This window comes from Erythrolamprus reginae, chromosome 2 (assembly GCF_031021105.1).
Source record: "Erythrolamprus reginae isolate rEryReg1 chromosome 2, rEryReg1.hap1, whole genome shotgun sequence".
Classification (NCBI taxonomy): domain Eukaryota; kingdom Metazoa; phylum Chordata; class Lepidosauria; order Squamata; family Dipsadidae; genus Erythrolamprus; species Erythrolamprus reginae.
In genome coordinates this window covers 288,808,381-288,834,146 of record NC_091951.1, presented here as the reverse complement: position 1 = coordinate 288,834,146, position 25,766 = coordinate 288,808,381, and the positions used below count along the sequence as shown (strand labels likewise).

The following is a 25,766-nucleotide window of genomic DNA, read 5'->3' as shown; positions in this document are numbered from 1 at the left end:
GGCGGCTTACAATATGTTAGCAATAGCACTTTTTAACCGGGGCACTGTATTGCCCCCACAATCTGGGTCCTCATTTTACCCACCTTGGAAGGATGGAAGGCTGAGTCAACTTTGAGCCGGTGATGAGATTTGAACCGCTGACCTTCAGATCTACAGTCAGCTTCAGCGGCCTGCAGTACAGCACTCTACCTGCTGCGCCACCCCGGTAGATTACCCAGACCTGCTGCGAGCATGCACATCTCCCACAGCCCTCTTCCAGTGCAGCCTCACATCCTACCACATGTGCAGTCCCGGGACATAAGCTTGCAAATGGCAACCGCCGGGGGTGTGGCTAGCCAGCCATAATTGGCGCCTCGGTGACCAACCAGTGGGCATCACTATTGGTCTGCCTGAACCAGTCCACACTGGGAGCATATTATCCCTGCTGCAACTGTCACACATTTGAGGCAGTTGCCAGGTTTCCGAATTTTGATCATGTATCCATGGGGATGCTACAACATTAGTAAGTGTGAAAAATAGTCTTGAGTCAGTTTTTTCAGTGTTGTTGTAACATTCAGCAGTCACTAAACAAATGGTATGTTGAGGACCACTTGTGCTGTCCTTAAAATATAGGCAAGTCCTCTCAAGTTAAAACCTGAATTCCAAGCTAACAGAATAATTGAAATTTTGAAGTACAACATATTTAGAAGAAAAGGCTGTTTTATAACCTTAGCCTAAGGTTGAAATCTATTGTTAGTTATGCAAACTAATATCCAAGGAAAGTTATATAATGTTTAACAACAAATACAAGAATGGAAGTGAAATTGACAATAACCTTTCTTGGCTTCAGATTATTTTAATTATTTTAGGAGAAAGTTTTATGCTGACTCAATTTTACTAATACAATTGTATTTCGTTGTATAGTAATATAAAGTCTAAAGCATATGTGAAATGTGTTACAATTGAAAAATAACTCTAAAATGTGTGTTGTATTTACTGTTAGTGAAGAACATAGTAATATGAAATAAACATGTCATCAATATGATACTTGATTATAAAATTTGCAGGGTAATTTATTTATTTTATTTATTAGATTTGTATGCCGCCCCTCTCCGTAGACTCTTTTTTTGTACAGAAGGCAATACAAAAATGATCAATGCAATCCTTATGGTTTGAAGTTAAATATCTTCATTTTTCTTTATTTGTTTCTTTCATCTTGTAATTCTAAATTCAAAAGCTGCTTTTCTAGTTTTGGGATATCTACCCGATGCTTCATTAAGAATTTCCCATTCAGATGAAAGACCGGTATTTCATACTTGTATTTTTCAAGCCAGATTGAATGATTAGGTAGAGTTATATCTATTTCCTCCAAAGTAAACTGTAAAAAATGAAACAAAATGAAACAAATGGACAATAAAATAGCTAGCAGCCAAACATTAGAAGAGCATAGTTATAAATCCTAGTAAAAGAATTGAAGTGATCTCAATGAAAATCTATTTAGGTTGTGAAGCAATACTTATGTTGAAAAAAACTGATTAGGTTTATTTTTTTCAGCAAGAATTTTTGAATGGTTTGAATAAGATTTGGGGACCCCAGTAAGGACTATTGTTAAGAATAAAAATGTCAAGAGAAACACTTTCCCAATTTGTCCACAGAGGCATTTAGATTACAAATGAACAAGTGATTTTGAAATTTGCCAGCAGTGTGATGAAAGACTGCACATAGTTTATATTTGCACAATAACTTGCAATCCAGTCAATCATATTTTAGCCCGGCATGTTGGAAGAATGCAGCTTGTAGGATTCGTTTATATTGGAGTCTACTGAACTTAGGTTTGTGTTAATCCCTTGAATCATATTGGTTCAGTATATTCTGTGCACAAAATCACTCTTAGGGTTTTTTTGGGGGGTGGGTGGGTTGTCAAGCATCCTAGATAAGCTTTGGCTACCTCCATGTAAGTTTATTTATTTATTTTATTTATTTTATTTTATCAAGTACGTATTGGTAGCACACATAAATATAAAGCTATTTATATACATGAGATGGGTACTAATAAAAGGCTTATTAGGCTTATTAGGTTGGGGAGATCTCTACTGCTTCCATTTGGTAAGATAAAAGACTTATAAAATGGCAGTGGGGAATAAATTTCCCGAATTAGATCTGATTTCAGATTGCTTTGTGGAATGATCTCATCTCTATGATTGAGCTCTGTAGCTCAAACCTCCCAATATTATTCTAGGGCAAATCAGTGGTTGGTCTAATAATCTTCTGGATCCATTATACATAGAAGGTATCATTTCCCGGAGGTCTTGGAGCAGAATAAATAAAGAATAAAGCAAATTCAGTGAGTTGAGTCTAGTAATTAAAGCAAACATTTGTCTTGAACTACATGTTGGCCAAATTTTCAGCGCAGTCATATTTCTTCTCCTTTGCTGTCATTCCAGCTTCAGAAAACAGTTACACTAACTCATTCCTGCTTAACAAAGCACCAGTTTTAGGTTCCTAAATAGGCAAAAAAACCAATCAGACATTTTATAGGAAGGAAATCCCATTGATTGGGATTCTAGCTATATTTTTAGAAAAGCAATTAATACAACTTCCAAGAAGATAGCACAGCTATCTTCTGTTTCAATAACAGCTTTATCTGTACATTTGCTTTATCTAAATTATTTAAATGGAGTAAATCAAAACCACAAGGATTTTGAGGCAATTATTTTGGTAGGGACTGTAATACATAATACTGGATTATTTTATCATGAAATATTTCCAATTTTAGTACTTATGAAACACTATTGAGAACAATTACCGGCAAAGTTTCTTGGTGATTTACAATAAAATGAGCCATCACAATTAAAACCAAGATATTACTAACAATTGGAAACAAAACAAAATCAACAATCAAACACTGGTTATTTTTAAAAATACCTGGCAGGGATTTTTTTAATGCCAACAAAGAAGCTAAGACTCTTAAACTAGCAAGGGATATATGCCAAAAAAAAGTAGGCAGGCAGCTCCAGAGAAGAATTAATGAAGATATAGCCAGAATAGCTCTTTGGAGAGGGGCGGCATACAAATCTAATAAATAAATAAATTAAATAAATAATAAATATATCACAAATTTATTTCTATTTATAAATATATAAATATAATTTATATATAAATAAATAAATAAATAATTTATATTCTCCCAAGAAGCCTAAATCAAGGCATATGAGGTTTCCAAATCAATTTTTAAAACTCTGATGCAGGATTATCACCATTCCATCCGTCTCAGAGGGGGATTTTTAGAAAACGTCAGTTAAATCTAAGGAGAAAGTAGAGACAATATTTTGGGGGAAATTTACATGAGTTCCCTTTTCTAGAGTATACAATCTTTTTATTTGCAACTATAAATAGGAATAAACTTGATTTATAAACCAGAAAGTATAAGAAATTGGATGGATTTTACAGGAATCATGAAGTTTGTACCATATTATTAAAATAATGAGTGCTTGTAATAAATGTGTGTGTTAACCATTAGGTGAAAAGATTTATATCATACCATACTTATCCGTCATTATTTGTCTGCTGGTAGATTTTATTTATACGGTTCAACAAGAATGATTTACCCATAAGTAATGTTGGATTATACCTTTATACTAAGTATTAACACTTTTTTGAAGGCGGCAATAGAAAAATGATTTCACTGGAATAGGGTGTTTTGGGGGGGGGGGAAAGATATGGGAACTAATGCCCTAAAGTAAATTGGCAGCTGGCACACAAATATAATATCCAGCAATAACATACTGAGCACTTCTGGAGACCAGCTTGACTAAAGATAGACCTCCACTTATGATCACAATAAATGTATTGCACAAATTATAACTATCTATTTGGAAAGATGTTACTTCTCCCACTGTCATGGTCATCGCTGGACCTTCATAACTTCAGAATTGAGCTCCTTTGGAGGCTAAACTTGAAAGCTACTCTTTGATTCCATGACAAGTATCAGAATCCCTGTTTAGGTTAAAAATTAATGCTCCTTCGTTTTGGTGCCTACAACATTGGATTATTTTGACTGGTTTACCCGTGGAAAGTTCATTATGGAATAATCCATGTTGAAAAATATGTTTATATTCTTTAAGATACCAAAGATATAGACTAGATTAGTAGACTTACTCAATCTGTGGCATTTCCTACTAAGACTGTACTATGAATGGGTCAAGAGGAAGGGAAATGCCAGGAGAGTTAATGAGTTCCTCAAAAATAGGAAGAAAATTGAAATAAAAAAAGGCAGTGTATAAAGGGGCATATGGATATGGCAGAAATAAGGATGATTTGCAGGGACAGAAAGCTATGAAAAATTATACAGAGTAGTGTTGGCATAAGTTAATTTTCACTATGCTTCCTTTTCATTTCCTTATTTTGGGCCTTTAACATCTTTGGCCTAGTAATTTTTTAGTCCTTTGCTGTGTTTTGTATAATTTTGTTTATCCTGAAAAAGAATAGTATGATAGGTAATCATATGGAAGCATATAGAAGAGTGGGGAAAATAAAATGGGCTTCTCATAAAATTATTACTTTGTATTAATCCAGTTTTAAGAAACCTATTTTAAAATGTTTGCTGAATTTAAAAAAAGAAATATACGAATTATAACAGATTGTTTCGTGGTGGTTTATTCAATTCAAGCATTTCTAATTTACTGTGTTTTGTCCAGATGCCAAGGCATTCATATGCTTCTGTAGACAGGTATATTCTGATTACTTATTTTAAATGTTGTGGACTCTATTAACTTACCTTGTGTTTATATGGTTCAAGAATCATTTTGGCTTCTTCACATAAAGGACAGGGATGCTTAAAGGTGGGGGGGGGGGGAAGAAAGCAGACAGTAATGAAAAGCTTGTTAACATGTTATCAATCCATTTTGACAATATTTTTCAGCATTAGTTGACATTGGATTCTGTATCCTGGATTAAAAGAGAAGCATGAGAGAGGTGGAATTGACAGAATTATCTGTCCTATTTCAAAAGGCGAGCCTGAAATAGGACAGATAACCTAACTCTGGAATATATGCTGGCAATCTTTTTTCCGTCATGTCCTTATAATGCTGACTTCCAAGGTCATTCTGCTCTGCCCAGAAAGAAAAATTGTATTTGCTGAAAATGCCTTCTTTCCCTATACCTGCCAGGCCTCTGAACCAATTCCTGGCTGTGATACCTGGATCGTCTAAACCAGTGGTCCCCAACCTTTTTTCCACCAGAGACCAGTTTCAGCAAGACAATTTTTCTATGGCCCGATGGGGGCGGAAAGGGGTGTGATTGGGGGCGGGATTAAGCATGGGGGTGTAGCTTATCGTTCCATTGCCTCCCTTTCCTCCCCCCCTTTTTAATTTTGCGGTGGAGCCAAGGTGACAGAGGGAGGAACGGTAGGAGGGGGCAGTTTCCTGTCTCTTTTCCCTCCTGTTCACTCGGGACCGCCATTTGCCTCAGGCTGAGGCGATCCACCTGAGGGAGAAAACTTTTGCTTGCTTCCTTCCTTCCTTCCGGCAGTTTCAGAGGACACCCCCCTCACCGCCCGCTCTGGCTGGGATTGCAGCAAGGAATCGCAGAGGGGGGGAGGTGCCTCTACAGACACAGTCGCCTTCCTTTGCGATTGCTGCCTGCTTGGAGCACCCACCACTGCCAGGTCTGGTAATTTTCTTGCAGCAAGAAATCCTTCCAAAAGAAAATTACGGAGCTGGTGGTGGGGGCTTCATGGTCACATGCACACCCCTGGCTTCGCTCCCACCTAGGCCCCTGGGAATAGGGTGGGGGAGCCTAGTCAAAAAAGAGCTGCACAATGCCAAAGCCTTTCCATCTGAGCTGCAGGCAGAGCGAGGGCTTCGTGAGGAAGAAATAGACCACTTTTGACGAGGAAAGAAAGACAGGAAAGGAAGGAAGCAAGCAAGCAAAAGTTTTCTTGGCCCGAGGCAAACGGCGGTCCCAAGTGAACAGGAGGGGAAAGAGACAGGAAACAGCTTGGCACTCGACGGCTCCACAGCAGCCGCTGACTCCACGGCCCGGTGCAACATGCCCTACGGCCCGGTATTGGTCCGCGGCTTGGCAGTTGGGGACCCCTGGTCTAAACAGTAGCTCTCAGTGATGATAGTTGAAGGACTGCATAATGAAGGAGGAAAGAGCTAGCCATTTTTTTCATTGGTTTGTGGCACAACTTTTCTCAGCTCTTCTTTCAATACAGATTTGATGATTCTCTAGAATTGTGATAAATTTATATCCAAAAGGAGCCTGTTATTCTGTTCTGGCACAAGTGATTTGTGCAAATGTATTCAAAAGTATTCCAAATTTGGGTGGTACCAAGCTTCTTTGTGACACAGGTTTAATTATTTCAAAATAATTCCAAAACCCTGTCCAAAAGGGACCTAACTATCCTAACTATGGTAACAGCTGGCCGGTAACAATTGCTAAGAGAAGAGAAATTTGTTGTTTTACTACAGCATTTGTAAATAAAAACAGCATTATTTGCCAGCATTGTGCCTGTGGCAGAATACAGGTTGCCAGAATTATGTTGTCTAGTTTTCTGCCAATTCAAATAACAGTGGATAGAACACAAGTGATTCATCATTGCTCTACAGTAAGAATAAATGAAATGAGGGAATACCATTTTTAAATTAGCTAATTCCTGGGAGAAAGTGGCCAATAATGACAGCCCTCAGTGACCCTTTTCCACACTGCAAGTGGAGAAGATTAAGTCAATTTTTAGTGCACCCTGTAACATGAAGTGTACAAATAGAGTTCAGCCTCTGCATTTAACTGCAGCTTCTTACTATTTTTTTTAAAGACAGATTCTATCCCACATATTATACACTGGGGAAAAATGCATGCTAAATATTTAATCCATATCTACGTTTAGCTTGCAGCACACTAGCAGGGAACCTGCAGTTCTATAGGTGTTGTTGAACTTCACCTTTTCATCAGTCCCATCCAGCATGTCTAATGATGATGCTAGCGGCATTTAGAAAACCTTAGGTTCCCACCCAGTGAGAGTTTCTCAGAAAAAAGTAAAAATGGAAGGTAGTTCTGGAGGACTAGGTAAGGAGACTTTTCCCCCTTGCCTCATCCACACTATTTTGTTTGATGACATAAGTCCAAGATGAAGGGACATACTGCATTATTCGGAGTAAAAAATGCAATGGAATATAAGACACACTTTTGTTTTGGTGGAGATAAACAAGGAAAAAAGGCCTCTGCCTCCCAGCAATTTGCCCAACAGAAAACAGCACAGATGATATACAGTGTTCCCTCGTTTTTCGCAGGGGATGCATTCTGAGACTGCCCGCGAAAGTCGAATTTCCGCAAAGTAGAGATGCGGAAGTAAATACACTATTTTTGCCTATGAACAGTATCACAAGCCTTCCCTTAACACTTTAAACCCCTAAATTGCAATTTTCCATTCCCTTAGCAACCATTCAGATTATTACTCACCATGTTTATTTATTAAAGTTTATTTTAAAAAAATATTTATTAAATGCAGACAAAAGTTTGGCGCTGACATATGACGTCATCGGGTGGGAAAAACCGTGGTATAGGGGAAAAACCTGCAAAGTATTTTTTAATTAATATTTTTGAAAAACTGTGGTATAGACTTTCCGCGAAGTTCGAACCCGCGAAAATCGAGGGAACACTGTATACTGTTTGCTGTGTATTTTTGTACATGTGTGCCTGACTCATAGAAATAGCAAAGAATTGGAGAAATGTACATTATGGCTGTATATTAATGCCAGAAAGTTTTATTAAATGTAATCACAGTAACTCCTCCCAATTATTTAAATCGATGTACTCCAAATATGACAAAGTCGGGATTTAAATCAGCTACTTTATCTTAATACTAAACAGGACACTGTTACATTTCGGACTATGCTTGTACAGAGCTGTTAAAATTAGCTTTCTGGAAGTATGCATTATTCTCTGATATTTAAAAAAGATACAAAAGCACTGGGGCTCTTCAGATCAAGCATTTATTTTAAAAAAGCTTCTTCATTTTGTTAAGTTGTCTAGAACAATAATAAAGCAGTCTTTTAAAAAATAAGTCTAATAATTTGAATAATTTGACATTTATAGTTATTAACTTACCTCCTTGCATCCAAATTCAGCACAAGAAAATAAAATGCTCCCTCTCCCTCCCAATTTTCCTCTTTGCAGCTTTAGTTTCACTTTCATTTTAACACATGGACAGCTGGCCTGCCTCACTCAGCTGAGGGTCAGGAAGCTGATAAGTTGCTTGGTTTAGCACGCTCTGCTGGGAGGGAGAGGCCAAAGGGTGGGGGTGGCTGGGTGGGTAGGCCTACATTTGGTGTAAAGACGCACCCACGTTTTCACCCTCTTTTGGGGGATTAAAAGGTGTGTCCTATACTCCCAAAAATATGGTAATAGCCTTCATGGACATGATTTCAGCTCATGTTGAGGTTAAAATTCAGCTTCCTGGGTTATTCTACCCCTAGAATCAAATATAAGCCTGAGAGGATAGAAATTAAGTCCACAGATTGCAGACCTCATCTCACCAAGGGTTTATGTACGTAATTCTTCAAAGTAAACATGTTCAAACTCTTTCCAAGTAACATCACTATATATTACTCTTATCACCTTTTGGATTCTATTCATCCAGCTTCTAGCTTTGAGCTGATGCATGTGATTTAACTGCAAATAACTCTTCTAAGAACTCACAGGAGACTATTTATGTTAATATTAATAAGACTATTAATTAACCTATCCTTCCCTAAAAGGATAGGGCCACTTTGAAAAGGGCCTTTGGATGGCTCTGTACATATACATAAAGATGTAGCCATGAACTTAGGTCAATATTGTGTTCAGCTAGATTTACTCCTTGCCATGCACCACCATCGCTTAAGTATCTCCTCTGACACTTTATTTCCAAGTGCTCTTTAAAGAATAAAGGGACTTCTGAGACTGGCATTCAGGGAGACAATCTTTAGAAGCTGTCCTATCCAAAGTTCAACTAGGCTCCATCCTGGCAAAACCAACCTTTAAATTGTTGGAACGCTTCTCCTACTGCCATATCGAACCCTGATAGATTTAATCAATGCTGCATGTGTTTGGATCATTTTAATCTACTCTGAATCTTCCGTGTCCATGAAGTATACATTAGGGTTATCAAACTCAAGGTCAGAGGTCCCTAAACTTGCCAACTGTACAACTTGTGGACTTCAACTCCCAGAATTCTCAAGCTAACTATGCAGGCTGGAGAATTCTGGGAGTTGAAGTCCACAAGTCTTAAAGTTGCCAAGTTTGGGGACCTCTGCTCAAGGTGCTTAGATCCACAGGGCCACCTTGTAAACAATGAAGGAGCGGCCCATGATGCCTCTGCCAGTAAAAATGAAGCTTGGGAAGGCCACGTGAGGCTCTCCCGAGCTCCATTTTTCCTGGCAGAGGGCTGCAGGAGGATCACCCAGCCCTGCCTGGGCTACCCCAAGTGCCCCCAACATGAGTGATGTCAAGCTGACCACACCCACCCAGCTGCCCGAGGTCAAACATAATTCTGTTGTGGACCTCAATGAAATCAAGTTTGACACCCCTGCAGTACACCAAAGCCAGCATGAACTACATAGTGCAGGGCAAAGAGAAGTGGTCTTTTCTCAAGTGTGGTTATTAGTCCACATATAATTCCACAAAGTTCATGCGCCAGAAGAATCTAGACTGATATTTTGCCAGGTTCATTATTTCCATTCTAAGTCAGTGCAACATTTTGCATTCCAGGAATACTGATATACGCAGAAAAACCTTCTCCAAGAGTAATAATTTTAGAGATAAAATTCTTAGCCTCCTGCTGCAAGGCAATACCCCTTTAGAGAACTATCAAATATTCTCCCGCTGCAATTTTGCAAGAGAACAAACATACCTTCTGGGCATCTACAATTCTTTCTGTGCATTCTTTGCAGCATAATTTTTTCTGTTTACTTAAAAGCATAATTGGAACTGGATAGAATGGATCCAAAATGAGAATATTAGTAATAAAAGAAGCCTGTATTTTAGTCTGTCTAAGGCAGTGATTTTCAACCTTTTTTGAGCCGCGGCACATTTTTTACATTTACAAAACCATGGGGCACATTGAGCGGGGGGAGGGGTAAAAAAGTTTGGGCAAAAAAACTCTCTCTCTTCCTCCCTTTCACTCTATTTCTCTCTCTCTCCCTCACTCTTTCTCTCCCTTTCTTTTTTCTCTCTCCACCCCTTTCTTTCTCTCTTCCTTCCTTCCTCTTTTTTGCTCTTTCTCCCTCCCTCCCTCCCTCTGTCTTTCTCTCTCCCACCTTCCCTCCCTCTCTCTCTGTCTCTCTTTCTCTCTCTCTTTCTCTCTCTCTCTCTTTCTCTCTCATTCTCTTCTTTCTTGCTTTCTTTCTCTCTTGCTTTCTCTCTCTCTCTCTTTCTTTCTCTCTCTCTTTCTCTCTCTCTCTTTCTTTCTTTCTCTCTCTCTCTCTTGCTCTCTCTCTCTCATTCTCTTCTTTCTTGCTTTCTTTCTCTCTTGCTTTCTTTCTCTCTTGCTTTCTTTCTCTCTTTCTTTCTCTCTCTCTCTTGCTGTCTTTCTCGCTCTCTCTCTTTCTCTCTCTTTCTTTCTTTCTTTCTCTCTCTCTCTTTCTTTTCTCTCTCTCTCTTTCTTTCTCTCTCTCTTGTTTTCTTTCTCTCTCTGAGCTTCGCGGCACACCTGACCATGTCTCACGGCACACTAGTGTGCCACGGCACACTGGTTGAAAAACACTGGTCTAAGGAACTAAGCTTTTCTACTTTGGGGACATTTTTAACATTCTGTGCAGAAATGTTTATTTAATAAAAACAAGCATGCATAAAATGCAATTAATTAATTTCCTTCCTTTTTTTCCTCTTTCTCTCTCTCTTTCTCTCTATCATACATCACTAGATAATGCTTCCTCATCCTATTTTTTTCTTACAATAATAATTCAATGAAGTGGATTGAGCTGAAAAACAGTGACTGGCCCATATGAGTCACCTAAGCCAGCTTTGATGCTGACTGAATTTCAGACTGCTGAGACTCAGCTTGTGTTACAGCTAAAGCTTTGCAAAACATTATTTTTCATAGTTAATAATTACCCCTTCCCCCATCATACTATTATTCATAGTTTCTTTTCTATTTAGAGCTTAGGCCACATAGCTAGCGCTGAAGCAACTTTGTTATATTAGAATCACATGCAAGAATAAAAATTTAGCTCAATTTGCCTGAATCCCATCAGCTAAATAAAATAGGCTGAAATCCAACTATATTTTGCATATTTTCCCCTTCTTTTAAAATTGTTTATTTCTTAACAGAAACATTTGTCTGACAAATGAACTGAATTGAGATATTAATTCTGTTATCAAGGGTCATTAACTAATACTGTAAGCAATCAATACATTTCTTCACTGTAGGAGGTTGTAAATCCAATGGCACTTTCCTCTCCCTTTCTTCCCAGGAAAACATAGAGAATACATGCTGTTTGATGCTCTACTCAATAGGAGGTAGTTAGCTAGATGCTAGACTTTGCAAGTATCTATAAGATATTTCATGTAAAGAAATCTGCCTTCGGTTGTAGCTATTCAATTTGCTTCAATAATGACTTCTTAAGTCAGATTTCTGCTCACACAAATACCCAGAATGCTTCAACCTCCAATCTTTATGTACTACTGTGTATATATAGAAATATAGAAGTCTGATGGCAGCAAAAGACCTCATGGTCCATCTAGTCTGCCCTTATACTATTTTCTGTATTTTATCTTAGGATGGATATATGTTTATCCCAGGCATGTTTAAATTCAGTTACTGTGGATTTATCTACCACGTCTGCTGGAAGTTTGTTCCAAGGATCTACTACTCTTTCAGTAAAATAATATTTTCTCATGTTGCTTTTGATCTTTCCCCCAACTAACTTCAGATTGTGTCCCCTTGTTCTTGTGTTCACTTTCCTATTAAAAACACTTCCCTCCTGGACCTTATTTAACCTTTTAACATATTTAAATGTTTTGATCATGTCCACCCTTTTCCTTCTGTCCTCCAGACTATACAGATTGAGTTCATTAAGTCTTTCCTGATACGTTTTATGCTTAAGACCTTCCACCATTCTTGTAGCCCGTCTTTGGACCCATTCAATTTTGTCAATATCTTTTTGTAGGTGAGGTCTCCAGAACGGAACACAGTATTCCAAATGTGGTCTCACCAGCGGGATCATAATCTCCCTCTTCCTGCTTGTTATACCTCTAGCTATGCAGCCAAGCATCCTACTTGCTTTTCCTACCACCTGACTGCACTGTTCACCCATTTTGAGACTGTCAGAAATCACTACTCCTAAATCCTTTTCTTCTGAAGTTTTTGCTAACACAGAACTGCCAATACAATACTCAGATTGATGATTCCTTTTCCCCAAGTGCATTATTTTACATTTGGAAACATTAAACTGCAGTTTCCATTGCTTTGACCATTTATCTAGTAAAGCTAAATCATTTACCATATTACAGACGCCTCCAGGAATATCAACCCTATTGCACACTTTAGAGTCATCGGCAAATAGGCAAACCTTCCCTACCAAACCTTCCCTTATGTCACTCACAAACATATTAAAAAGAATAGGACAAACATATTAAAAAGAATATATCAGAGCTTGAAACGATTCAGATTAGAAAACAAACATGGGTTCATGAGAACATGTCAGGACACTAGCAAAGTCTGCAATCCTTCAAATCAAACTCAAGCTATGAGTTATATGTAAATTTTGAAGGAGGTTGCTAAGATCAAGGGACCACAGTGTCTAAAGGGCAGGAACTGTAGAGTTTGCATCATTCCAATACCAAGAAAGGAGGAGCACAGCCAAACGGAAGTATAATCTGCCCAACGTTTTCTTGGAATTTTATTCATGATATGAAATGAACACACCAGCAGGATCAATTAATGCTGAAAGTCCAAGAAATCATCCATAAAAAGGATTGGTCTATTTGGAGAAAGCAGGGAAAGTTTTGCTATACTTGCAGCCCTGCATGCTCTAAAAAAGCACAGTGCTTATAATCATATGCAAATTTGACTTATTAATATGTGGCCATGTTTAGCTTTGGAGACCAGCTGTTACCATTAGAAAATGAAAGAATCGTCTGAGAGAATAGAAGAAGGACCACAGCGACACATCATTCACTGTTACTTCTGAGCTTTTAGCTACTCTCTGATCTTGGAACCTACACCTGGCAGTCCAAAGACCTATCCCACATTTTATAAACTAGCCTGTTACTGCTAGGTATAGTAAACCATTGCACCTCCTGGACAATGTTGATGTTACATTCATCTATCACACCGTTGGCTTCTTTAGGCAAAAGGGGGAAACATGATATGACACCCTTTGCCTGAGGGAGAAATACATTTATTTATGGTAAATTATATCGGGCTGGTCCAGTTTCTGAGATGATAAATCATTTTTTTTGCTTCCTCCTGATATAAGCCTAGTATTGTTGAAAGTACATGTATTCTATATGTAACAATCTTGCTACTGCCAGAAAACAGCGACATTTTACTATTTTTATTCTTCCAAGCTATTATCTCAAGTGCTTTTCAACTTAGCCATCTTAAGGCATATGAACTCTAACTCCCAGAATTCCCTAGCCAGTATGCTGGTTCGGGAATTCTGATAGTTGAAGTCCGCATATCTTAAAAGGACTAAATTTAAAAAACACTGCTCTATGGTAAAACAATGAGGCAGGGCTGCAAATGGAGGTTTCCATTCAATTTGTTTTAAATTTCCATGTAACTTGGTTTACTTGATCAACTAGTATTTACCTTGGTGAACAATGTTAACACTGGTAGTTTAGCACTGGCTCCACACAACATCCTTTGAAGTGGTTTTGAAAAATTTGTGAGATGCAAGGTCCAATTGTGAAGCCACGGCATCTTTCTCCTGTTGAAATAATAAAATATGTTTCTAATTCCACACCATACATTTTAATTCCCAATCGTAACTTAGGTATCAATAGAGAGTCCCATGCAAGAGTGATACTCAAGGAACTGTGTAAAATAAAAATGCAAATGTATATTATTTTTACAACACGTGTGTGTAGGGGGAATGTTTATTATTGAACAAGCAGAATTTAGATTTATGAATACATTTTTCTTGCTGTAGGGCTTGTTTTAAATTCACTAACAAACCACAGTGATGTAAACAAACTGTACTGTTTCAAACAAAAACAAAATAAGACTTAGCCATTATTAGCAGAATATAAAGAGCTTTACCTTCAACCACTCTTAAACTAACCATATTGCTTTACGAATTTTGGTAGTTCTTCAAATTGACTCAAATGGACAGCTGCTTTTATATTTCACTGAAATACCAATCATGTACAGCTAGTCCTCAACTTACCACAACTGAGCCCAAAGTTTCAGTTGCTAAGTGTGACTTTTTATGTTAGTTTTGTCCTATTTTATAATCTTTGTTGCCACAGCTGTTAAGTGAATCACTGCAGTTGTTAGTAACATAGTTGTTAAGTGAATCTGGCTTCCCTATTGAATTTGCTTATCGGCAGGTTGCAAAAGGTGATCACATGAGTCTGGAACACTCCAACTGTCATAGAAACAAGTCAGTTTCCATGCTTCTGAGTTTTGATCATGTGACTTAGGGATGCTATGATGGTCATAATGTGAAGAATAGTCATAGGCATTTTTTTCAATGCCACTGTAATTTTGAATGATTATTAAATGAATTCTTATACATCAAGAACTTATTACACTCAGTACACACAAAACCCCCCAAAACCTAAAAAACCCAGACCAGATTAAATTACTCTGTAACGTTACTTAAAAACTTGTAGATAACATTGAAGTGAAGAACCAACAGTTAGTTAATACTCTATGTGAAAAGGTTTATTGTTGGCTTCTTTAAATGTCTGTCTTTTTTTTAAAAAAAGGTGTATCTGAAATCAAACATGAAACTACACTTTATAAAGATTATAATTATAGTTCAAAAGAATTATATTCATTTGCAGTGCAATTCCGTATATATTCGCCTTGAAATAAGTTCCAGTAAATAAGACTTTCCTCTAAGGAAATGTATGTAAGATTTCAATCTTACAGGGCAATCTTATTTATTCCTTTGTTTATGTGCTGCTTCCCACATTTAGAAGAAATATCTTGAAACAATCTATTTTATGCCTCTCTCTCTTTGGATATAAGTCACAGTTTGTCTATTGGGACATAAATCTTAACAGATATATTTAAGATTGCAATGTTTTGCAGCCATTCATTTTAGTGGGCATAGTCTATTTAGTTCAACTGAGATTTCTATCCTCCCTCTCTTATTTTGAAATTCACATTTAAAGCACGTCTATTTCTGGTTATGGATTATGGCCTATGTCTACCTATCTACAGTTTGATTACACTATTGATAATCACCACTCTACAATACAATCTGTGACGCAGATAAATCTAGTTAGAGCTCTGGTTTGTATTGACACTGGAAACACAAATGAAATGGATAGGATTGGTGCACAGATTATTAGAACTGTGGATCATGTTAAATTATAGTCCAATTACTCACTGTTCTTTCTCTTCTATCTTGCTTGATATATTGTGATGTCTTCCCCTCTCACACATATCATTTTCAAGGGTTTTTACTGAGAGGTCAGTTTCCTTAGAGGAAATGACTAATGATTTATGCTATTTCTTTATATAGCACTTACATATACATTCAGGTGACTATAAAATGAGTAAAAAGATTAATTCTTCTTAAGATGGATGAGAATATCAAAAAAACTATCAGCAACTAAATCTGTTCTTTAATAGTAATATCACTACATAAGAACACTTGGAGTCAAGAATTGCAGAGTCCCATAATATATCTTGATCATCCTCCAATTCAATATTCTTTAGTTACAAAGTTCAATATTCTGTGCTCAGTTGTTGTTCTACAACTAGTTTGATATCTTTTTAATTGCAGAACAATTAAACATTTAGCTACATTTAATAATGAGCTAAACATATGAACAGTCTTCCCTTTAAAAAATACTTTTACTGGAAGACAAATTTCACATAAATAGGCCAAGTGCAAGAGACGTTCAAGAAATTCAAATAGATTGGATCCATGGCATTTCTAAAATAATATTAAGAACTAATTAATTTTAGTTTATCTAAGATGTTGGATAGAAGTAAAATTATAATGACACATCATTGTAAGGGTAAAAATTAAACTGCAGTATAATTCTCCTTTATAGTGTTAGCAGACAAATTGTGACCCTTCAACCATCTGTCACTTGGTAAGACAAAATTTTTAAAGTTGAAATATTTTATTGCTTTGGCAATGGCTTTAGATGCACAAAAACCAACTTTAGGCAGTTCTCCAAAAATTCCAATAAACAACCAAGCTACATAGAAATTCGTATCAAACACAATGGTTAGAAGAATATGATGAGTTTTGAAAAAGGGCCTATGAAGCAAGCAAGAAAAGAAACTTCCAGGAAGAAAAATGAAAGAGAAAACACAGAGACAAAAAGACAAAAGCGGAGGAACAAAAAATGAAGACCACAGAAAACAGGTGGCAATTAAACAGAAAGTAGACAGGAATAACAAAGAAATGACTTTGCCACCATCACGGATTTTTACCTTGGGTTTGGCTTGTAGCCAAAGGCGAATAAGATTACTATTTGGAAATACAATATCTTTTCCTCTCCCCAGAGTATCTTAGTCTTGGAATTCTTTCTTCAAAGATATATGTAGGAGAGTGATAATATAAACTTCATAGTCAGGCAAAAGTAATTTTATTTACCTATGCAAGTTGAATATATTGGAAGGTTATTATTACGGATCTTAGCCTTTGTTTGGTACTCACTTTCAGTCAGTTTTTTTTACTATTATCATTATGCATCACATTGAAATCCAAAAAAAGATGTAAGTGGGGGATACAGGGACATTTAAAGAGGCAAATAAAGCAGAATAAAATGCAGGTTATAAATTCCCATGCAAGTAGAGCTTTTATAAAAGCATTGGAAGGTTGAAAGAAAAACCAGAACAACAATGATAGATTCAAAGTAATTATAAATGAAAAGCAACAATAGGTCTTGGTGTGGATTGTTCAGCTCAGTCTTGAACTGCCTCTTATCACATGATCTTCAGGGTCTGTTTTACACAAATGTTAGATACAATTATCTTCGACAAGTGTGATGAACTACAGCACTGGCATTGTCTCCAAGCTGCTCTAAGATGATTTGCGGCAATTTCGTACAGTTCATCCTTTAATTGAAAAGGATGGGTGGCGTCAGCAGGGAAAACAGAGATTGTACTAGCACTAGTGTATTGATTCATAGCCTGACTTTCAATTCACATTTAATACTGCTGGCAGCTAATAGAAGCCAGTTTTGACTAGTCATCTAAAGGGAGAGATCAATTGCAACACCCTAGGATAGACTAGGCATCCTCTAGTAGCGTGTACATCAATTCCTAGAATTCCTCTACCATTATGCAAAATGGAGTAAGAATTCTGGCGGTTGAAATTCCAAACATCTGGATATTTCCCAGGTTTGGAAAAATATCTTGTCATCTGGATCTTTGGAACATAACTGTGCTCTATACAGTGGTACCTCATCATAAGAATTTAATTGGTTCCAGGAGGAGGTTCGTAAGGTGAAAAGTTCGTAAGATGAAACAATGTTTCCCATAGGAATCAATGTAAAAGCAAATAAGGCGTGCAAATCCTTCAGGAAAATCCCAAACTTTAGAAGGGAGGCGAACAGAGGGCAGGGAGGAGCAGCTAAAGGGGGCGGGTGGAAGAAGCAAGGCTAGGCTAAAGGGTGAGTGGGAAGGAAGAAAGGCAAGGGGGGGGCGCCCCTCCCTTTTCTTTCTTTAAAAGACACTGTTTCAGTGCCTTTGCAAGCACGTTGTTCTCTGCAAAATCTTTCCTCCATGCTGCCCCTCCCTTTTCTTTCTTAAAAAGACACCATTTCAGTGCCTTTACAAGCACGTTGTTCTCTGCAAAATCTTTCCTCCAAGTTGCCCCTCCCTTTTCTTTCTTCAAAAGACACCGTTTCAGTGCCTTTGCAAGCACGTTGTTCTCTGCAAATTCTTTCCTACTCCAAGCAGCCCCTCCCTTTTCTTTCTTCAAAAAAGGGGAAAAAAAGAAACCCCTTCATCCCAGCAGCAGCTGCTTGGGTTTGTAAGGTGAAAATAGTTCGGAAGAAGAGGCAAAAAAATCTTAAACACCGGGTTCGTATCTTGAAAAGTTCGTTAGAAGAGGCGTTCGTAAGATGAGGTACCACCGTATAAGTATGGAGAGGTAATATAATGCTAGGAAAAACATGCAGATATGTAAAAAAACAAAATAAAAACCTTCAGTGTATTAATAGCAAAAGGAACCAACTGTGAAGAAAGACTCCTAATAATTAAGAGTACCAAGTAAGAATTATTTTACTAGTTTAAGGTAAGTATCATTTAATCTTGTTTTAATAAGATACTTTCAATTGTAATTCTGAATGTATATGGATAAAGTGTGTTGTAAAACTCAATTACTACAAAACAACACCTGCAGAGGCTGCTGGCATCTTTTTCTCATTTATCATTTTGGAAAACAACCATAACATTCATCATACAAACATAATATAGAATTGGGTGGGGGGACTTTTGGCCAGTGCTATATTCCAGGATGAAGAGCAAAGCAATAAATCTCCTTTTATATTATTAAATAAGAACAGCCAAGTACAATTTAGATGAATTAATTGTCTGTAAATATGTCTAATTTCTCAGTTGCCCATTTTTAATTAGGATTTAAAAAAACACATATTTCCAGAGCTACAAAATAATGGCTGTAACAGCTCTAAACACAAATGATAAAAATAAAGATGCCCTCAATTCAAGCTTGATCCTTGATGACAGCAGCTCTGCTGTTTTCTTGACAGTACAATAGATGCAGTTTGACACTCTTTTTCAAACATGTTTTCTGACTTTTCTTTCTAGTCAGTATCCCTGAAGAAGCTTCTGCTATAAGCCAGGTGTGTCTAGAACCTAACAGCTGGTGAAGTGTGGCATATTTACCAATACCTTATTAATTACAATGCCTGGGATTGGGCAAAAAAATATTTGTTTTTAATAAAATCTTATCTGTATTGCTATGGTACATAGCTACAGCCAAAACTTGACTGGTAGACCAACTATTTGGAATGCATATTAATAACAGGTGAAGCACACAGAAGCTATCAGATAACATAACCACAAGTTCATTAAAAAGTTTCATCAATTCAAGTCACAGCATTTGTTTCTTAACCAATTCTTTCTCAAATTATCAATTCTATATTTTTGAGGTAACATTAGGAACATGGAAACTAACTAGAAAAACAAAAAGGAATTATTCTACCGTATCTCGAACATAATGAATACCAATAAAGTCAAAGGCTACATGGGAAGGATGTTAATTGAACAGAAACAGACCAAAGACTATAGATTTTTTTTTGTCCAAGATGATACATTAGCCAAAACAAAAGAATAATGGTTAGAATCACTGCAGAAAAATAAGTCACATGTGTGTGTGTGTGTGTGTGTGTGTATCTATCTATCTATATCTATCTGTATCTGTAGCTCTGTCTGTCTGTCTGTCTATCTGTCTATCTATCTATTAGCTGTCTGTCTGTCTGTCTGTCTGTCTGTCTGTCTGTCTGTCTGTCTGTCTGTCTGTCTGTCTATCTATCTATCTAATTTATTTATGTAATTCAATTTGTATGCCGCCCAACTCCCAAGGGACTCTTTAATATAGCTTAAAATGTAATGCCTAAATGTGTTTATCAGCATGTGTGTGCCTGGTTTTATATATATTAGGATCAAATTGTGGTCTTATAAAGCAGAGGTCTCTAACCTTGGCCCCTTTAAGACTTATGAACTTCACCTCCCAGAATTCCTCAGCCAGCTTTGCTTTCAATAACTGCAGCTTTGCTGGTTGAGGAATTCTGGGAGTTGAAGTCCACAAGTCTTAAAGTGGCCAAGATTGTAGACCCCTGTTATAAAGCATTGTTTCCCAAATTTGGCAGCTTTAAGATGTGGGGATTTCTAGAATTGTCCTGCAGCATATAAAGCAACCTCCATTGAAGAAAAAATGTTCAAAGGAGGAGCAGGCATCCTCAAAACATTAACTGACTTACTGCAAGGTAAAAAACAACAACATGATTCTGACCCTAGTTTCAGTAGGATTCCTAGGATGAAACGACAAGCTAAGATCAATTAAAATAGAATGAATGCTTAGAATCTGCTCTTTCAGGATATATTGAAAGAAGATGGCAGGAGCAGAGTGCAGACTTGTGCAATTAATGCTAAAACATAGTTTAAAAGCAGAACAGACAACTGAAACCAAAACACTTAGATACAAGCAATCCTTGACTTATAACCATAATTGAGCCTGGCAATTATGGTTATAAGTCATAGTGGACACAAAGTGAGTCATCACATGACTGGACTCAATTTTATGACTTTTATAGCAGTGGTCATTAAACAAATACTGCAGCCATTAGGTGAACCCATTTTTGCAATGGGTCTTCCCCCCTCCCCTGAATATCAAAGTAAATGCTGGTTCCTGGGAGGGAAATTGTAAATTGTACCCATGTGACCATAGGGCATTGCAAACAGCCATAAACACACAAAATGTATGTCACACATGATTGGGGGGCAAACGTTGTAACTTCAGAACCAAATCATAAGTAGCTGTTGGGGAGTGTCCATCACAACTTTAAACAATTACTAAACAATTAGTTGTAAGTTGAGAAATACCTGTATTAGTTGTCCATTCCTAGTCTAGTGCTATGCAGTGGTACTCCCATACTCAATCCTAGAGATTTAAAATATGATTGGTATTTCATATCAAAATTTAAAAATCAATTTTATCTTTTCAGAAAGAGAATGTATAGGCACTGTAACTTCTAAATCTTTGGAGAAGGGCAGCATACAAGTCTAATAAATTATTATTATAATTAATTATTAATACTACCATGCCAAAAAAAAATATTGGTTGTAGCCAGTCTCATAAACTATATTTTAATCTGTTACCAGAACTTAAACCATGGTTTTCCATTTCAGATATCTCAGGAAGCTATCTGTAGCAAGGTTAAGCTAATCTATCTATATAAAATTGGCTGCATGTAGATATGTGTGTTCTGGCATAACTCTGGAACGCCTTGAGCAATTTCAACCAAACATGGTACATATATGACTTACTATCTGACGAAAAGTACTGTGTGGATAAGGAACCCCTAGCACCCCTAGGGATGACCTGTGCTTCCAGGATCGTCGTTCACCCCAACTCAAAACAAAATAAATCAAATATCAAATAATTATGAATATGCCCTAAGCTTTTCAAAGTAAAATGTCTTTCTAAACCATTTGCAAAAACTTCACTCATACGTTTGTTAGGGCCAATATAAACAATGTCATCAACATAAACAAGAATAATTTCATAAACATTACCTTGCCCTTTTGTAAACACGCATTCATCAGAGTCGGACTTAATAAAGCCCATTGAATTTAGTTTCTCTATGAGGCAGCGGTGCCACATGAGGACATGGTTATATACTGCTCAAAAAAATAAAGGGAATACTTAAACAACAGAATATAACTCAAAGTAAATCAGACCTCTGTGAAATCAAACTGTCCCCTTAGGAAGCAAAACTGATTGACAATCAATTTCATTTTGTTGTCAGCACATTCAACTTTGTAGTGAACAAAATATTGAATGAGAATACAGTATTTCATTCATTCAGATCTAGGATGTGTTATTTGAATGTTCTCTTTATTTATTTATTTTTGAGCAGTGTGTATAGCACACACATACAAGTTCCAATCCCTGATCTTCTTCTGATTTGTATATTTTCTTGATTAGGCTAGCTAAAAATTATAGGAAATTGTAATACTCAGGTTGCATCAGGGTACAGGGTAAAAAGTTGGTAGACCAGATATTTTTATATGTATCATCCAAATGTGAACCGTGGGCTATCCACGTTCTGTGCTGAGATCCAATTGTTTTTATTAATCTGTAAAAATAAGGACGGGGTACAAAATAAATGAATAAATGAACATGTAATGGCCAAATATGCAATACAGTAAACCGTGTTATGCTCCTTGCTAGGGAATTCTGGGTGTTGAAGTCACCAAGCTAAAGGTCGATCAGATTGAAAAACAGTGGATTAAAACAAAAGAAACCTACAAATTTACACATCATAACCAGCAATGAGAGTCCGACCCGTCTTATCTGCATTATTAGAAAAGAACGAGTCCTTCCTTTCAAAAGACCAACCTTTGATAAGCTGAGCCCGTTCCAGACACTAGCAGCGAGCAATCGCCTGCTCTCTTTGTTCAACTTCCTGAAAAGCATATAGAGATACGATTAGAGTAGACAGTAGAGTTAACCTCTTCACTTTTCCTACCTCTATGTGCAGTTCTCTGTAATTTAAAGCTGCTATTTGAAGAGTCGCTGTACAACTTTGATTCAAGAGAGCTTATACTTCATTTATATTTTTTGCAAGAATATGGGACATTATTGTTGACTGGCGTATAAGATGCTGCTTTCTCTGATCCCACGTGTGGTGTGGGCTACTCGTCTATATTTTAAAAGACAGAATTATGTACTATCATAAGAAATGAAAAATGGGAATTCTTCCATTGCTTTCTAGCACTCCGTTCAGATAAAAAGCTAGCATGTACTCTCATTGAGTAAAAAAATACATAATTAGTTATTTTTGCCAGTAAAAAAGGAAGGGAAGGTTAGAAATGATTCTTTGTAAGTGAGGTTTGATTTTAACATGTAGTTAGGAAAATCAGAAATAAAATATTTTCCATGTTCTTGTAAATAATATTTCAGACCATAGTGATTTCAGGTGGACACTTCATAAACCTTTTGGATTTGAAATCTAAATAAAATTTTATTTAAATCTAAAATTAATTTAAAATCTAAACCTAAAATTTTATCTGCAGGTTTACAGCAGGACTTGAGTTCTTGTTTTTAAAAATATCCCATGCCTCTTGTCCAAATGTTTGCTGAAGGAAACAGACTAATGCATAAATATTACATTAAAAAATAAATCATTTGCCTTCTTCCTAAAATGGGGGAAGTGGGGGGGGACGACTGACATTTACTCTTCTTTCCTCATATTTTTTCCAACTCAATATTGGCTGAGCATATAAAGAGCAGAGAGGTCCCACTCTCCATATTACGAGAAAGTTGCATAAACTACCATAAACAGCAGTGATTGCTACATTTTATTGCAACAAACTGGCTGTTAAATATGGCTATTTGCAGGAGCACTTCTCTTTTATCTGCTCTTGTAAAAGCTTTATCCTGATCCTTGATAAAAAGCCTTTATAAGATTTGACACTTAGTAAATAAATGAGATTTGCCCCTTCAGGAATGTTATTATCTTGCAGCTGAGCTGCCATTTTAAAACATCCTACAGACAGTAATAATGCAAGAAAGGAGCAGCAGCATTTTCTGGCTGCTAGAAAAAATACCTGACAACTGCTAAGTACATCATACAGTATACAGTATATTTAGACATTGTGTCAAGATAGTTAATTTGAACTATGTCAGACAAACAAACCTTTAGTTCTGCAGTGTTGCATGTGTATATTCAGTGTTGGTTCTTCAGCTGCTCATTGCCACAAAGGATAGCTACATGTAGTACAGATTTATTCATGTCCCCTTAGTACAGCGTTTCCCAACCGGTGTGCCGCGGCACACTAGTGTGCCGCAAGACAAGGTCAGGTGTGCCGCGAAGTTCCGCTTCCCAAACCGGAAGTTGAGTGTCCCGGCTTCCTTCTTCACACCTTCATTTTCGCGCCTTTCTTCTTCGTGCCTTCCTTCTTTGCAGCAGGTGAGCTTGGGACTCGGCGGGAGGGCAATAGCAGTGGCTGAGGCTTTCACTTGTGGCATCGGGAGTGCTAATAGTGGCGGCGGCAGGCAATAGCGGGGGGCGCGGCTCCTGCAAGTGGGAGCTTCAGCGTCTTATGGAGCAAAAAATACGGTACATCTTTCCATTATAAAGCCTGTTTTACCAAGTATTAAGGTCTTATTAATACTATTGGGAACTCCATGTCCCTGCCTCCCATCACTTCCAAACAAACCCTTGCCAATTTCTAATTCATCTAGATAACTCCTTATATTTAAGGTGCCTTTAATTTACAAACTGAGCAGCTTTTCTTTGCTTAATATACAACAGAATCTTAGATAAGATCTCTTGTCCCACTGCCAAGTAAAAGGCAGGTTTACTGTATATTTATTTATTTATTGGACTTATATGTCACTCCGTCCGGTGACTTGGGGCACATTATACTATATGCATTATATAAATTGTTCTTTCCCTTTAATTAAAAAAAACCAGTGGGTGCTGCAGAGACAAAACAGGTGCCATCTGGTGATCCATTTACTCTCACCTTCATTGCTTTACCTGCTGCTTTTGTACTGGGCTGAGATAAATCATAGCCTTTGGAATGCAGAACATCTGGTAAGTTGATTCCATTCTGAAAGGCCTGCATAAATGGAATTCAGCTTTCAATTTCCCCAAAAGCCTTTTGCACTTAAACAATGACATAACCACATAAACCAAATTGCACATTTATCATTCCACAAAGGTCATTCAGAAGGTGAGGTCAGCATTTCTGATTTGCTGATAAAATCCAAGATATCAGAAACATGATAGTCAATGATTGAATAAAGCAGTAGTCAATTTCCTCAAATAAACTTTTAGTTACTCTCCACATTCTATCAAACTAAGCACTAAAGGGGGAAAAAGGCATAGATCTATCAATATTCAAAAGGGAGGATGAAATTTCCCTTTCAATTATTCCCCCTGATGTAATTTATTTGGAACACATGCTGGATATACAGTGGTACCTATACTTACAAACTTAATTTGTTCCGAGACCAGGTTCTTAAGCAGAAAAGTTTGCAAGAAGAAGCAATTTTTCCCATAGGAATGAATATAAAAGCAAATAATGCGTGCGATTGGGGAAACCACAGGGAGGGTGAAGGCCCTGTTTCCTCCCAGAAGATTCCTAGAGAAGCCCCATGGAGGATTCTCCCCGCCTTTTCTGGCCCTGTTTCCTCCCAGGAGATTCCTCGAGAGCCCCACAGAGGCTTTGCCCTGCCTTTTCTGGTTACAATTTCAGAGGCTCAGGTTTGGAAGTGGAAAATGGTTATTGAGAAGAGGCAAAAAATCTTGAACACCTGGTTCTTATCTAGAAAAATTCGTAACTAGGGGCGTTCTTAGGTAGAGGTACCACTGTATAATAATATCTTAGGCTGACCCAAAGATGCTTTTTCGGGAGGCATCTGGACTTAGTTTTTTCTTTTGAAGATGGGTATAAATCCTTCCATTCCTCACTATCCTGTCAGAGCTGAAGAAGCTTCTTGGATGAGAAGCAAAATGTCTTCAAAAGAAAAAAAAACAAGAAAGTCCAGTTGTCTCCCCAAAAAGCACCTTTAGGACAACCATGACCTGGATGATGGAGAATCTCTAGAACAGCGGTGTCAAACTCACAGCCTGCAGGCTGGATGTGTCACATGCTGGCCATGCCGACCCCCATTTTAGCGAAGGGAGGGACAGTTGCAATACGTCACGTGACAATGTATCATTACAACTTTGACCCTTGTACTCTACAAGATTTTAAGGCGACGGTAGTTTTTTGGTAGGTGGGTGGAAACTGTAACTTTCCTATTATAGTTTTCTGATGTATTCATTCTTTTCTACCTTTTATAGAGTTCTTCAGTTTCATTGGTTTAATAAAGATTCTCTCATTTAATCCTTCCCTAAATATCAAGACA

The 25,766-nt window shown here is 37.3% G+C and overlaps 1 protein-coding gene across 3 annotated transcripts; it reads right to left on the bottom strand.

The window, feature by feature from the left end:
• Positions 1-1,024: 1,024 nt before the first annotated feature.
• Positions 1,025-24,448, bottom strand: C2H5orf63 (chromosome 2 C5orf63 homolog). 3 transcript variants are annotated; one of them, XM_070736313.1, is made up of 6 exons: positions 23,545-23,559; positions 22,245-22,311; positions 20,726-20,783; positions 13,775-13,892; positions 4,757-4,813; positions 1,025-1,357 (listed from the first exon to the last, which is right to left on the bottom strand). In XM_070736313.1, the coding sequence occupies exons 4-6, from the start codon at positions 13,883-13,885 to the stop codon at positions 1,178-1,180; spliced, it is 348 nt and encodes a 115-aa protein (XP_070592414.1). In that variant the 5' UTR covers positions 13,886-13,892; positions 20,726-20,783; positions 22,245-22,311; positions 23,545-23,559; the 3' UTR covers positions 1,025-1,177. The 3 variants fall into 3 exon arrangements, with proteins under 3 accessions (XP_070592414.1, XP_070592412.1, XP_070592415.1); XM_070736311.1 differs by lacking the exons at positions 20,726-20,783; positions 23,545-23,559 and adding an exon at positions 24,377-24,448; XM_070736314.1 differs by lacking the exons at positions 20,726-20,783; positions 22,245-22,311; positions 23,545-23,559 and adding an exon at positions 16,586-16,636.
• Between the last annotated feature and the right edge of the window lie 1,318 nt (positions 24,449-25,766).

Excerpts from the sequence above, each read along its gene's own strand:
- C2H5orf63 (XM_070736311.1), bottom strand. The coding sequence starts at position 13,885 with ATGCCGTGGCTTCACAATTGGACCTTGCATCTCACAAATTTTTCAAAA. Across the intron at positions 4,814-13,774 it reads TGTTAACATTGTTCACCAAG|CATCCCTGTCCTTTATGTGA; the intron begins GTAAATACTAGT and ends CCCACCTTTAAG. Across the intron at positions 1,358-4,756 it reads TTGAACCATATAAACACAAG|TTTACTTTGGAGGAAATAGA; the intron begins GTAAGTTAATAG and ends CATTTTTTACAG.